General features: G+C 38.8%; 1 protein-coding gene across 12 annotated transcripts in view; it reads right to left on the bottom strand.

Annotated features, from left to right (window-relative positions):
* Nucleotides 1-227: 227 nt before the first annotated feature.
* STRBP (spermatid perinuclear RNA binding protein) overlaps nt 228-13,259 on the bottom strand; it is a 72,889-nt gene continuing 59,857 nt past the window's right edge. For 3 of the 12 annotated variants that reach the window (XM_055720300.1, XM_055720301.1, XM_055720311.1), the window contains exon 18: nt 10,557-11,577. In XM_055720300.1, the coding sequence (XP_055576275.1) occupies nt 11,483-11,577 (95 nt within the window). In that variant the 3' untranslated portion in view covers nt 10,557-11,482. The other 9 variants (XM_055720312.1, XM_055720303.1, XR_008733832.1 and 6 more) reach the window with 8 other exon arrangements.

Genomic DNA, 13,259 nt, shown 5'->3' with positions numbered 1-13,259 from the left:
TACAGCATAAATGTGCGTTATGTTTGCATCTCAAAGTCACAACTTTGCTAGTAATAATTTCTGATAAAACTGCAGCCTTAGGAAGCCTGTCTCCCCTTTCTGCTGTGCCCATGTACCTGACTAAAGCAGAATGGACTTCTCTGGTTTGGCTTCCCAGGCTTCAAAACACCTTAAAGCCAGTTTCCTCACCGTAAACAAAAAACCCCAAACCAATCATAAGGCCATAATTCCTGTTTACAGAGATAAGCCTTTATTGTATGCTATTGGAAGCAAATGGGACATGGTTAACGGTTTTATATACAGAGAAGTCTGTAGCATTGGGTTACAATCAGTGGCAAATGAACCAAGATTACAGTGCAGATCTAAGTGTTGTGTACAGTTAATAACAGTGGCTGGCGTACAAACCACAACACAGAAGCCAAATGAAGCCAAGTGTACAGGGTACAGCATCACGTGAGGAAGCAGCTTAATGTACAAAGAGCATTCCATTTACTTTACATTTGCAGGCTTTTTTGGCTAGTGAGTAGATAACAGGTCAATTTAAAATTCAGTGTGCAGTTATTTTTCTTCCCACTCAACTGCTACCAAATTAAGACAATTTGAACGTTCAGATTAATTTTTAATGCTATAAATACTAAGGTTGTTGCCAAATTGCTTTGTTTGAAGTTGCTTTATTTACGGTACAGTCAGGAATAGTTTAATCATCTTTGTTCTGTACAGATTACAAATTGGGAGAAATGGTAAATATTTTGAAAGTAGTCTGTAATTAGACCACAAGGATCTCTTGTACTTCATTTGGAAGTTTAATTCTGGGTACCTTCTTTTGAGAGAGGGATTTACTGGGAAGAAAGATGGAATTGTCGACCATATTACTCATTTGTAAAATTTGTTCATAGTATTTAAGGTTTAGATAGTTCAAAGGTCATACTTCTCATTGCCATATCCAATCTTAGTGTAAAAATAAACACTCTGTCCTCTGTGGATAAATAAATCCATCTGTTGGCTGCAGGTCAGACCTCTATTGGTGAAAGAGATTTAGAAAAATAGACCTTTTCTTTTAATGTTTACTATGCTGACCCACAAAGGGAAAGTGAAATTCATTCAAGTCTAGAAACAAATACAGTACAAGTGATTTATAGAATTGCATTCCTTCCCTCTACAAACTTGCTGAGCATGAAACACTGCCCCAAAGCACTGCCTCTGTCTTTTCCTTGTCTTGTAGAAGTAATTGTCATCAGAAAAGTCACATTATACTGCACTGACAGATTTCCTCTGTCTTCTAGTGTGCAGACTCTTAGTAGGGCTCTGCCTCCTGAGGATTCTTTGCTTAAGAAAGAATTCTTGAGATGGATGGGTGGTGGTAGTTTGGGTTATACAAAGGGGATGTTTTAGCCCAAATTAGCAGCAATTGTTTTAATTGATTGACTGTGGTGATTTTTGGTGGGTGGAAACTGAACCACTTAAAAAAAAAAAAAAGCTTATGAGTTGGACTTGGAAAACACCAGCCTTTCCTCAAAACTGCCACTTCTGAGACTGCTTCACATAGATGTCCTTCTCATTAAGGGGCTGGTACGTTTGGCAGTACAGGTTTCATGCTCAACTTTGTCACTGAGAACTGGACAGGACTTGAAAAAGCATACAGCCCACTGGGACTTGCTCTGCTGTAGTATTTTAGTACTTTGGACAGCACACCCCACACCCCACACCCAGCCGTGTTGCTCTCTTACAAGTGCAAGTGTCCCAGAATGGCTCTGGGACAGCCGGAGAACGGTGACATTCTGGAGTGGAAGTAGTAGTTAAGCACCAGTTGCTGGCCCCTGCAGAGGCTTGAGAGAACAGAATTGCTTCGTAGAGAGCTTGTTGACCTAAAAAGCTTAGTCAGTTTGATCAATAAATATTGACTTAGGGTTAGGATCAGAAATAAGACACTGTACTTTGGAACTGGAAGACAGAGTCAACTTCCTCCCTTTTCTGTCCAAAAGGAGACTGGCTTTAAAACATTTGTCCTTAAGGACCTTTGTGATGTCTGATGTATATAACTCAGTAAATGTATATGAATGTAGCTATTCCTTTTTCAGGGAGGAGTAAATATATGACTGGACAAAGCTTCAAGGCTTTTTTCTGTGTGTGGTTTGTTTTTTTTTTTTAACATCTGTTCTGTGTTGTGTTGTCCCTGAAGGCATATTTACCCACTCTTATGTTATGCAGCATTGCCCAGAGAACGGCTCTGTAGTTGAATATGCTCTCTGCAGTACAGCCTCCGTTTTCTTCCAGTATATGTGTATTTCCATGCAATAGATGTTATTAGAAAACTACACTTGTCTTTATCCTGTTGAGCAGGGAAGCAGTGATACTAGTTTGTACAGCAAATTAGAGTTTTCATAATTAAATTCATATAATCACTAAATTTCCAAAAGCTGTACTGCTGTAAATGCTGGTCTTCAGACCACCATTATTCTTGTTTTCCATCTGTTTATAAACTTCTTTGTGAAAATAATGAAAGAAGACTTCTCTCTCTCCTGACTACGTTTTACTTTGTTAGTTTACAGGATGCTTACAGGACTACAGGTTCTGTTGAGAGTGCAGCAATACGCACATGTCCGTATGCATAGATCATTAAACTGCAACAGTGCCAGTAGTGAAGCAAAACCTGCCATGTTCTGTTTCTCTTAATTAAGCTTTATTTATATGTGCCTATTGACTTAAGATGCAGTTAGTGTCCGCTGCTGAGATGACACAGTACCCTGAGTAACTTTGTGTTGATTACGCTTACACAAGCTTGTGCTTTTCTAAGAACATAGAAATGAGCACAAAGAAAATAAAGTAGTACATCAGGTTGTTTTCATGGAACACTGTTAATCAACTTATAGCAGCTTGGAAGTATGAAGTTTAAACTTACCTTCTGCTCTACTCCCTTTGAAACAGATGAGTACTATAATTAACTCCCCTCTAGCTTAAAAAAAAAAAAAAAAAAAAAAAAAAAAAAGGAAATGGATAGAATCTGAAAACATGCTTTTCTGGTAAGGTGAACCTACTTTGTCATAACTAGTTACACCAATATTGGTGACCTGAAATATGTACATTACTGCATGTAGTTGTGGAAGCAGTATCTGCTTCCCCTTGTTGCTATGCTGTTCTGTGTAAAAGCAAGTTGTCTAGAATACTGTGGGCATTGCAGAAATAAGTTACTAGTAGTACTTTAGGGGAAATTACTATTATTCCTTTCCTTCCCAAAATTCAGTTGAGTGCTATATACACTGTTGGAGCAATCTCCCTATTTTGGATAGGGCTGCATCGGGAATAGAATTTGTTCATTGGATTTCTCATGTTCTTCCTCCTCTGGAAAACCTTCCACCCTGGACTTATTTACTGAACAGAAAAAAAAAAAATTACTAGCAGCTTTTAGCCTGCTATATAGATAGCTTAAACCATCAATTTCTTATGAATTACTGAAAAAACAGTATCATGTCCCCTGCTCTTAGTATATGAAGGCTCCTGGTTTGCCATAGTAGATATAAATTGCCTGATTTTACCACAGATTCTATTAATGGACTTGGAAAAGGCAGTGGAACAACTTTCCCTCCAACTTCCCATGTATGATGCTCAACCTTTAAGACAAGAGAAGGGCATTCTGGCTTCATTGTTTTCTTTTCTCTCTCTCTCTCGCCTCAGTCCATTCTACCAGGACCAGATGCATTCAGCAAGCATGTGCTCAAGTAGAAGCTGCATTACACCTCGTGAACTGCAAAGCAGCATAAGGCACCCGGAGCTTCTAGATGCAGGTAAGAGGCAGGAATGAGACTTAAGTCCACATGCTATTTCAGAATTAAAAATTAATTGCAAGTCTCACTCATTCCAGCTCCCCTGTACCAGTGAATGGCTAGCCAATTACATTCAATTAATGCCTTTTAGAATTAGTGTAATTTGTTCTACTAGAGATAACAGTCCAGAGGTTTTCACAAACATGCACTTCTGGCTAGCTATAAAACATTTTGATGTTGTTTATTTACACAGCATAGAAGAGACTGTACCTTTAATTACCTTATTGCCACAAACCTTTGAAGATGGAAATTCAGTCTCAATCTGTGTTTAAAATTTTTATGTGCTCTTTAAATTCTTGCAACTCTTATTTATCAATGGATTATTAATTAAACATGGAAGAGAACTCTCCCACTGAGAAGGCCTCAGTCTTTGCAAGTAGACTAGGCTTGTTGGGTTCTTTTAAAGTACACTTAACTATTAAACTACCTGTGGTACAGTATATATGACCTTAGATTGTACAGAGTTAAGGCACCAAATACAAGATAAAATAACATCCAAAATAAGAAATTTGCTTTAGAACTGCACATCTCCACATACCACTTCTGGACATTCATCTCCTCTTAAACATGAAGGTAAACATGTGGTCTGAATGCTTCACATGGCCACACGAATTGGAGAAAAAGACCAAAATACAACACTTTACTGAATTTAAATCTTACAGCATGATGAGGTTTTCTCTTAACATCACTCACACAGCTACTTTTAGTAAGGCATTGCATTGCCTACACAGTGTTCGACAGTCCTAGCAGAAAAAGCACCCTTTCTCCTGGAAGACCCCAGACTAGAGGAACAGGCATATGCGTCCTACTCATGCTTTTGTATTATCTTGGACATCAGTTACAAATGAACAACTGAATCAGTCCCATTTCCATGAGCAGAATGGGGAAAAAGGAAAATGTTTCAGGAGCACTAGAAAACCTAGACATAAATAAGTATGAATAAGATGACACAAATAAAGCTAAAGAGACAGAACTTCTGGAGTTAAGTAATAAAACAGCTTTGTGATGACAACTGTCTTAATGCCAAACAATTAATTACTAGCTTAAGTGGTTAACGTTCAAAAGAAAGTACAGGTGAAAACTGCTGCCACAATCCACAGGCATAGGACCTCAGTGCCAAGTTTCTCTGGCAGATTGTTCTAAAATGACTATAATAGAATTTCCACTTTACAGTAAGGATCAGTTTCACAGCAAACTAGATATGCTAAAACAGAAGAATGAAACCAAATGAGCTGTTAGACAAGCTGTCTCATGTACTATAGATAGCAGCTGCAACTACAATATCCCTTCACTTTGCTTAAACAAGTCAATAAAGCATCTCATTTTTCAATTGGTTTATTCAGCAGGAAGCCTGAGAGGGTCTGTGTCCTGAACATTCAAGCTGAGTTACTGTTAAGACAGTGCAACCATTCTTAACAGAACTCCTCAATGAGTCCAGCAGAGAACTCATTTTCATTCTTTTCATGCCAGAGAGGAGAGGTCTTAGTCAGCCTCACAACTGAGAGCAACACTCTGAACTTCATATTTACATATCTCATCATGTGTCCAAAAGAATCCACTGCAGCGGAGTTCTTGTGTGGTTTCCCAGAGCCACCGGAAATAGTAGCTGTTTTTGTAAGCCGTTTACCGTGACTTGGAACTCAGCTGAAGCTGGGACATATTTTTCCCTTTATTAAGTAACAGGCAACTGTTACCAAGAATTTAGCTGAAGGCAAGAAGTTCTTATACCGAATGATCGTATCTTAACCTACCAAGCAAAAGAGGCAAACTGGCAGTTTGGTCTGAGTAAAGACTGAAATAACTGTATTGTCTACTTGCTTTTCACTTACTCAGTTCTGGGGACGTGTTCAGGAAACCCACCTCTAGACTCTGATAATCTACGGGCTCTCAGAAGTACAGATGCAGAATTACAAAGGAAGCAAAGTGACACTTTCTTTCAGGGGATTGAAAAAAATGGACTGAAAAGACAGGGATTGCCAGGCTCACTCTCCAAGGACATTCCCAGGACTGGATATGGCATGGTAGGTTAAAGCTACTCATGTTTATTGCTATCTTGGAGTTCTGGAAGAAGCGCCAGGAGACTGATGTCCTACAGCTGAATAGCCGACAAATATGAGATTTTTTTTCCTAGACCACTTGAGAAATCTTCATGCCACTCTTCCTTCATTTTCTGCTTCCTAATAACACGAGGAACTTGCGGTCAGGGAAATTCTTCTCGATAGTTCAATGAAAGCAAAAAGCCTGAAATAGTTTTAATTTGTGCATTTTCCCCCAATTAAGTTCCTTCTGTGCCCTCTAGCCACTGACTTTTATTAAGACACACTTTAAATCTTTTTTTTCCTTCCAAGTGTTCTCAAATGAAGGGATCCTAGTCTCCAGAGATCGCAGATACCAGAGTAGTTTTCACAGATCTTTGTAAATGACTAGAAATAGTCCCTTGGCACATGAGTAAGTTGAATATTTGTAGGAAAGCCTGCTTCTCTGAAGTTCTTCATAGGCTGATTAAAAGTTTTTAAGAATCTAGACACTTTTATGAAACAATTCCATAATTAGAGAGAATCAGTTATTTACTGGGATGCTAGAAGGTGATCAGAAAAGGCAGGGAAGTAGGACAGAATTCACAGAAGCAAAGGTATTTAACTGCAGTGAAAACCACAGCAGCAGGGTTTACTGCACGTTAAGTGGGAGCCATGACAATTGCTGCATCATCTAATTAGCTCACATTGGCTACATGACAGCAAATTGGATAGATTAGGAACCACCTACCCAGGCACTAAATTGTCTTTGTGAGGGCTGGATTGTGCACTGTGTTCAACAGAAATTGCTTGGGCAACACAGGCCGCGTGTTCCACATTCCCTTCATGAGTATAGGCTGGCCTCCCTCCATCCCACTGGCACAATGCCCAGGAATAAGGTCACCATGTTCCAGCTCCTGAATGTGTGCTTGAGGGAGACAGCAAGCACTGGCAGAGAGAGGACATGATGGCAGGAAGCATCATGTACCACATCTTCAGCTAGCCAAGCCCTCTAAACCAATCTGGTTGCCTAAAAGCTTCTCTAGATAGAACATGCCTGGAAAAATCTCATATGGCTGGCAAAGTAGGATTGAATTTCTACTTTTATTAAATACCTTACATCTTCAAAATTCACAGTTGCACATCTTGGAAAATGACAAGCATTCCTGCTGCCACTCGCCCATCATGAGGCATGGTTAGCAGTGCACCGTAATTAAGAGTTTCCATCTGTAAAGACTGCTGTTTAAAACTTAAGTTCTTTGACCACTGCAGCTGGTGAAGTGGAGGTGCCAGCTCCTTGCAGAGCTATGCAGTTCTGGAGTGGAGCTACCTGCTGAAATGTATCATAAGTATAATAACACCACGTGTCTCCCGAAGTCACTTGCTGACAAATTTCTAAACAATACTTCTGTCTAGCTTTCACCTATTTCAAAACAAAAAAATACTGCATGACCTCACAGCAAGGTCATACCAGTGCTGCTCTTACACCAGTGCTACAGCTGTGTAAGAAGTCAACTGGGATTAAATTCTTTGAAGGGGAGATGGGCCAGAGAGAACAGGGCACTTCAGCCACCCGTCAGCAATGCACCAGGCTGCTATACACATGTTTCTTCCTCATATGGTCCCATGAAACCCACACTAGTAGAAAGGGGAAGCACATACCTGCCTGATAATGGGTTTGTATGCAGGCGCAGCTAACGGCAAACAACTGCTGTTGTAAAAGTGGAACAGTCTGGATTTTAATCTCCCCATTCTGTAAATAGCCTCACTTGGTTCAGTGTTAACTGAGTAGGCCACCGAAGCTCAGTTGTTCTTCCAAAGTCAATGGTAATGCTGTTCACCTCCAATACAGACAGCATGTTAAACAGGTCAATTCTTTATTGTATAAAGTCTCTGGCTTCTTTTAATCTTCTCAGTGCCAGACACCATCTCCCAAAATACACTCTTATCATCTGGTTAGCTAAAACTAAGGTGGGTAGTGTACAGGCAGAGATTTCCCATAGTGGGCTATTTATGTATGTACTAATTGAAAGGAACTTTTTCAGAATTCTTTTTGATGAACTAAAATTCAAAATTAACATTGTAGACGAGGGTACTAGCAGCTGCACAAAGCATACGGAACTGTGTTTACATGTTTGGCTGTTGGGTATATCCAGAAATAGAAAGCTCAGTAGCCATAAACCAGAACTCTAATCGGACAGAGAAGGCACTTTAGACCATGCTCTGAGGCAGCTTTTAAAAAAGAAAGCCTGCAAGTATTATGCAAAAGAAAGGAGTTTCTAGTTCTGCCTTAGCAAAACAGTGATGGCTGCAACATTGATCAAGCAGATGTTACCCAAATTACTCATCAGATGATAGCCTGGTATTTCAGTTAGGTTAAAACCTACTGTGAGAATTCAACTGCTCTCTCAAATGCCAATATATTAGGCACTTCAAGAGTCTACATCCCTGACCCTTCAATACACAGGAATGTTTTGCTCCAAGTTCCACTGTCAAGGAGACAGGTTCCTAGGCAGTCTTTGACCTTAGGATCTTATCACTGATTCCAAGTGGCTGCAAAGCTCAGGATTTAGGAGTCTTAAGTACACTGTGTATTCCCCATATCAGGAAATGTTGTCTCCTACGGAGGGTGCAGCAAAGGCAAGGGGACAAATTTCGGACAGAAGTACTTGCATTACGGACAAAAATGCATTAGAGAAATTTAGTATCCTTTCAGTGAAAAACAGAAGATCCAACAAAGTGAGAATTTAAAAAAAGCAGAAGAGTGGAATACTTAGGATTGTAAGAGCTAAAGGGTAATGACAGAAAAATATGGAAATTGACAGTTAAAGCAGTTCTGATGGAAACCAATACAAATGGATTAAGCTGCCAAGTACAGGCCACAAAGAAACAGATCAGATAAGAGTCAGCAAGACATTTTATTAATCGGTCCTTGAACTGGACAGTGCTTGTCAGACTGACATCAGTTAAGCCTAGGAAAGGAATACTCAAGAGAAGTTCATTATAATGCACCTTAACATTGCCTTGACGCATATAAAATACTGTCTTCCGAAGGAAAGTGAGCAGCCTGCTGCTCCACTGTCAGGACTGCTTAGCCTGACAGGCTGAAAGAATGAATTGAATTTTAAGTGAGCTTCAAACCAAGCCCCAGGTTTGCACCTTGAAGATAACAGCAGATGAAAATCTGCACCACCGAATGGGAAGGACATTCTGATGGCTCATCAATTGCACCTGCAAATGTAATCAAATGGTTATGTGCTTTCCCGGGCAAGTCACCCGTACAGTTCCTCAAGTTCATTTCCCCAGGTGCAAATATATAGGCCACTTGCAGGGTCAGGTTTCTGCCCACAGTAGCAAAGCTAACGATATTTAACAGCTATTTTTCTACATCAGCCTATGAATTCTATCCAGACAGGTCCCGAGTTATGGATAGCCTACACATGCAGTTATTTAGTGATCTGATGTTTCAATATTGAAATGGAATACAGTTTACTTTTGCTGTTACATTTTGATGCAAAACAACAAGCTTTTGGCCTGATACACTACTGCATATTCTGTACCAAGTGTTTTCCTGTTTTACATCGGCACAAACTGTGACCAGTCGGGGATTTTTATGCTTTCATCTCTGAATTGAGACCCTAAAATGCTAATAACACCACCATCAACTCCCTCCCTTTTGCTTTTTTTTTTTTAAACTGTTTTTATATAAAAAGAGTTGTTTCCAGCAACTTCAAGTACTGCAAGTACTGCAGTTGTGCAGTACTGTTCTATGCAACTTTGCATAATGCAAGGTTATATAAAGGCAAATTAAAAAAACCTAGTATTTTAAAACTACACATATCATGTGCACTATATAGGTCATAATCCAAAACCATTTTAATCCAAGTAAAATATTGTTAAAACATTTACTACAGAAATGAAAGTAATTATTTATGGATGGCTGTATCCTAATCTCTAGCTTTAGAAAACCACAGCTAAGCAAATTATTCATGCAGAGTTAAATCACTGCCTGCCTGCCTTCCTCCCCTCCCACTGCACCCACAAGAGGAAAGCAAACCTGGCTGCTTCATGAATTAATTTGGCCTAATGTAATTTGATCTCTGCAGATTTTAACTGTAATATCATCAAAGTCTTTCATTCTTCATTCAGTTTAGCTTTAATAGTTTGGGGAAATAATTTCTCTCCTTATTAGTTAGATAGTATCACACATTTCACTTCTCATTTTTATCCCACGTACCTACAACCATGGGATGGCTTTCAGTGCAGGCCATGGCCGTGGCTTTGGTACCTACCCAAATGTTTTCCACAGGTATGCAAGGAATGCAGTGCCTGACACACAGCAGTATCAATACAGCTTTTTATGCTACACAAGAGAAAAATATTTGAAGGAGAACAGTCTGTTGATAAAACCAAACAATTTCTTAAAAGTGTTAAGTAATATTTTCTTTTTTAACTGAAACGGGAGTATTTGAAGTGGCCTTGAAAAATACAAAGTTGGAATTCAGACCTATGTATTACCTGTTTAAACATTTAGTTCAACAAGACATAATAAAAACGCCATATACAAGATTGTCACAGGTAAATGAGATTTTTAGAAAAAAAGCAATAAAAATATTCTTTAAGCTGAAAATAAAATCTCTTACCTTTTATATCACGATCTCAGCTTACAGTCACTACATTTCTGCTTATTTTATACAAGTGCATATGGCTATGAAGGTCCGGAGAGAATGAGAATAAAGTGGTATTAACCTGCTGAAAACTGCTTAAAAGTCTTAAGCTGCAACATATAGATGTTCCAATACCATTAAAAAAAAACATTCACCTTTCAGTTATTGCTGATTGGTCATTCACAATCTCAAAATATCAACATACAAATATTTAAGAGGAAAAAAACTCAGTAAATTTAGAGCAGCAAAGTTTTGTGAACTAGCTGTTTACCAAATATGTTTTCCTATCATTTGATGATGATTTTAAGAGACACAAAAGCAATCCATTTGAAAGTCAAGTTCAGGCCTACCCTTTTTGTGCCTCATATTAATGATGTGGGGAAGAGAGAGAGAGAGAGAGACAATATATCATTTAGTTAGATTTTGGAAAAAAAAATATATTTTTTTTTCTTCTGCCTTTTTGCTACATTTCATGTCTGCTGACATGCACAATGGTACAAAGCACTACAGCTCCAGAGCGACCATTGCAAGTCTTTGTAGCAAGTTTATAGGAAACACGCAAATACAGTCATAGTATTAAAATTCAGAAGTACTTAAAGTAGTGAAAGTAAATGCAGGATTCACTGCTTAAAGCAGGCACTCTGCTAGGTTTTCTTTCTTGTTTTGGTGTTTGGTTGTTTGGTTCCCCCTCCCCACCCCCCAACACACCAGTCTTTCCCTTCTAGTGTGAAGAAATAACCAGAAGTATATACACATCTATTGCTATGTACCCAAAGAAAGGACTGTGGCTTGGAGTAAGTATTGCTTTTCATTAAACGGAACAAAGTTCAAGAAGTGAGAAAAACACTTTAAAAAAAAGGAAAAAGGAAAAAAGCTCAGATTCCATGTCTGAAGTTGAGAAACCTCAAAACGAGCCACGTTTGTTCTTGCTTTTAAGACATGTACAAAATGCCATTTCGAGCCACACAACCTGATGGTTCTAGAAGTCAGAGAAGAAATCTTGAGGGCCCAAGTGAATAATAAAAGGTGCGATGCTGAGAGGCTGGCAATAGGGACTGTCAATGAAAAAACCACCTACAGTGGGAAAAGAGCAGAGAAGCAAAAACTTCACGTTAATTTCAGAGACTGGCTGAAGCTAAAGCTCCATTTAAATTTCTCTGCTCTTTTAGCTGCAAGTGGAATTTTCATTGTAAAATGGGCACTTTTAATTCTTTGAAGGTATTGAAACATCTAACACTTCCAAGGTTACCACTTTCTAAACAAAGAACTGACAGCTCATTCATATTTTCAGTAAAGCAGAGAAATGTAAAATATGCAGCAAGGGGGCAAGTTTACAATGTGGTTAGTAACTCCCAACAAATGACAAAAAAATAAAAAAATGACTTCTATAAATCATCTGAAATGACTGCCATCATGTTGGAAAAGAGCATAGCGCCCTCCTTGTTTTTGAAATAAGAATTATTTGGCTTATGAATGTTCATTGTATAGAATTGGTTCAGAATATATTTTGTTTGAATTTTTACAAGCTAGGGATTAAAAAAAAAAAAGAAGAAAAAAAAAGAGACTACAAACAGTTGCCAATCAGGAGAACTCCGAAAGAGGGGTGGGGAAAAAACATGTGCAGAGGAAAGATTCCTTTAACGTACATTTGATTAACAAAAATGGGCTCTTATCAGCCATGCTTTTTCTGCTCCGTGATGGCTTCCTTTCATCCATAGGCCAGCAAAATATATCAGTGATTTATGAGCACCACTAAATTTGACTACATCCCCAAGACCCTGCTCTTTATTTTGACACTAACGCATGGATGACAACAGCAGGCTCACCACTACTTGTCAATAGATCTACGTTTTTTATTAAAGTACCACCAACACCAAACCAAAGCAAGAGCTACGGCAGAAGAAAAAACCATTTAAGATACAAACACATTCCTAAGCACAAATACTTAGCTTAAGAATAACAGCTGCAGTTAATTCCAAGAAAAGCAGCTTGTTACATAAGCCACCCCTTAATAAGCTTTTCTAATATTTCTTTCCCTCCAGTGGGGGGGCATAGGGGAGGAGGAACTTTACATTGCTTTAAGCACTGTTCTTACACCCTCTTCATATATAAAGCTCCCCCTGCCTCAGCAGCAGAGTCTGTTAGAGAACAGAGTGGATAAAGGCAATCTTAAAAGAGCATGAACATAAGCAAACCTACTGAAAAGCAACGGGTGAGGTCTGAGTAGAGAAGTGCAACCAACAACGCTGCTTATTTTGTGGGGTGATACCTTAATAAAGACTACTCGAATCCCTCGTTAGAGCCCACAGCCGTTGTTATGCAGAAGTCTACAGTACATGGAGACAGCACAGAGCTGGGGCCTGTCCTGGAATTTCAGACAGGTGCACACACTCCTTGTCGGAAAGAGGATTCTTTCGGTTTGAGCACCAACTCTTAGAAAAGTACTGGCCTATGGCTGAAGTGTGTCACTTTTCACAGCAGCACTCAACAAGAACTGGGACAATTAAATAGCAAGTTTTCATGGGGACCTTGTTGCTGCTTTAGATTCTTATAAATGTAAGGGGGAAAAGGAGAACCCTTTGTTTTAATATAAGATTGACAACTAAAATGCTTTCTGTAGAAATGGTGGATGGAAAATCAAGGGTGGGCAGACAATCTTAAAAGTGAAGAAGGCCACAAGAACAAGTACAATTTTTTTTAATTTTTTTTTTTTTTTTTTTGTAAAAACAGAAATGAAAGGAAAACCAGCAGCTTTT

This window comes from Falco cherrug, chromosome 9 (genome assembly GCF_023634085.1).
Source record: "Falco cherrug isolate bFalChe1 chromosome 9, bFalChe1.pri, whole genome shotgun sequence".
NCBI lineage: Eukaryota > Metazoa > Chordata > Aves > Falconiformes > Falconidae > Falco > Falco cherrug.
The sequence above is the reverse complement of the archived record's forward strand: the minus strand, read 5'-3'. Positions and strand labels throughout refer to the sequence as shown.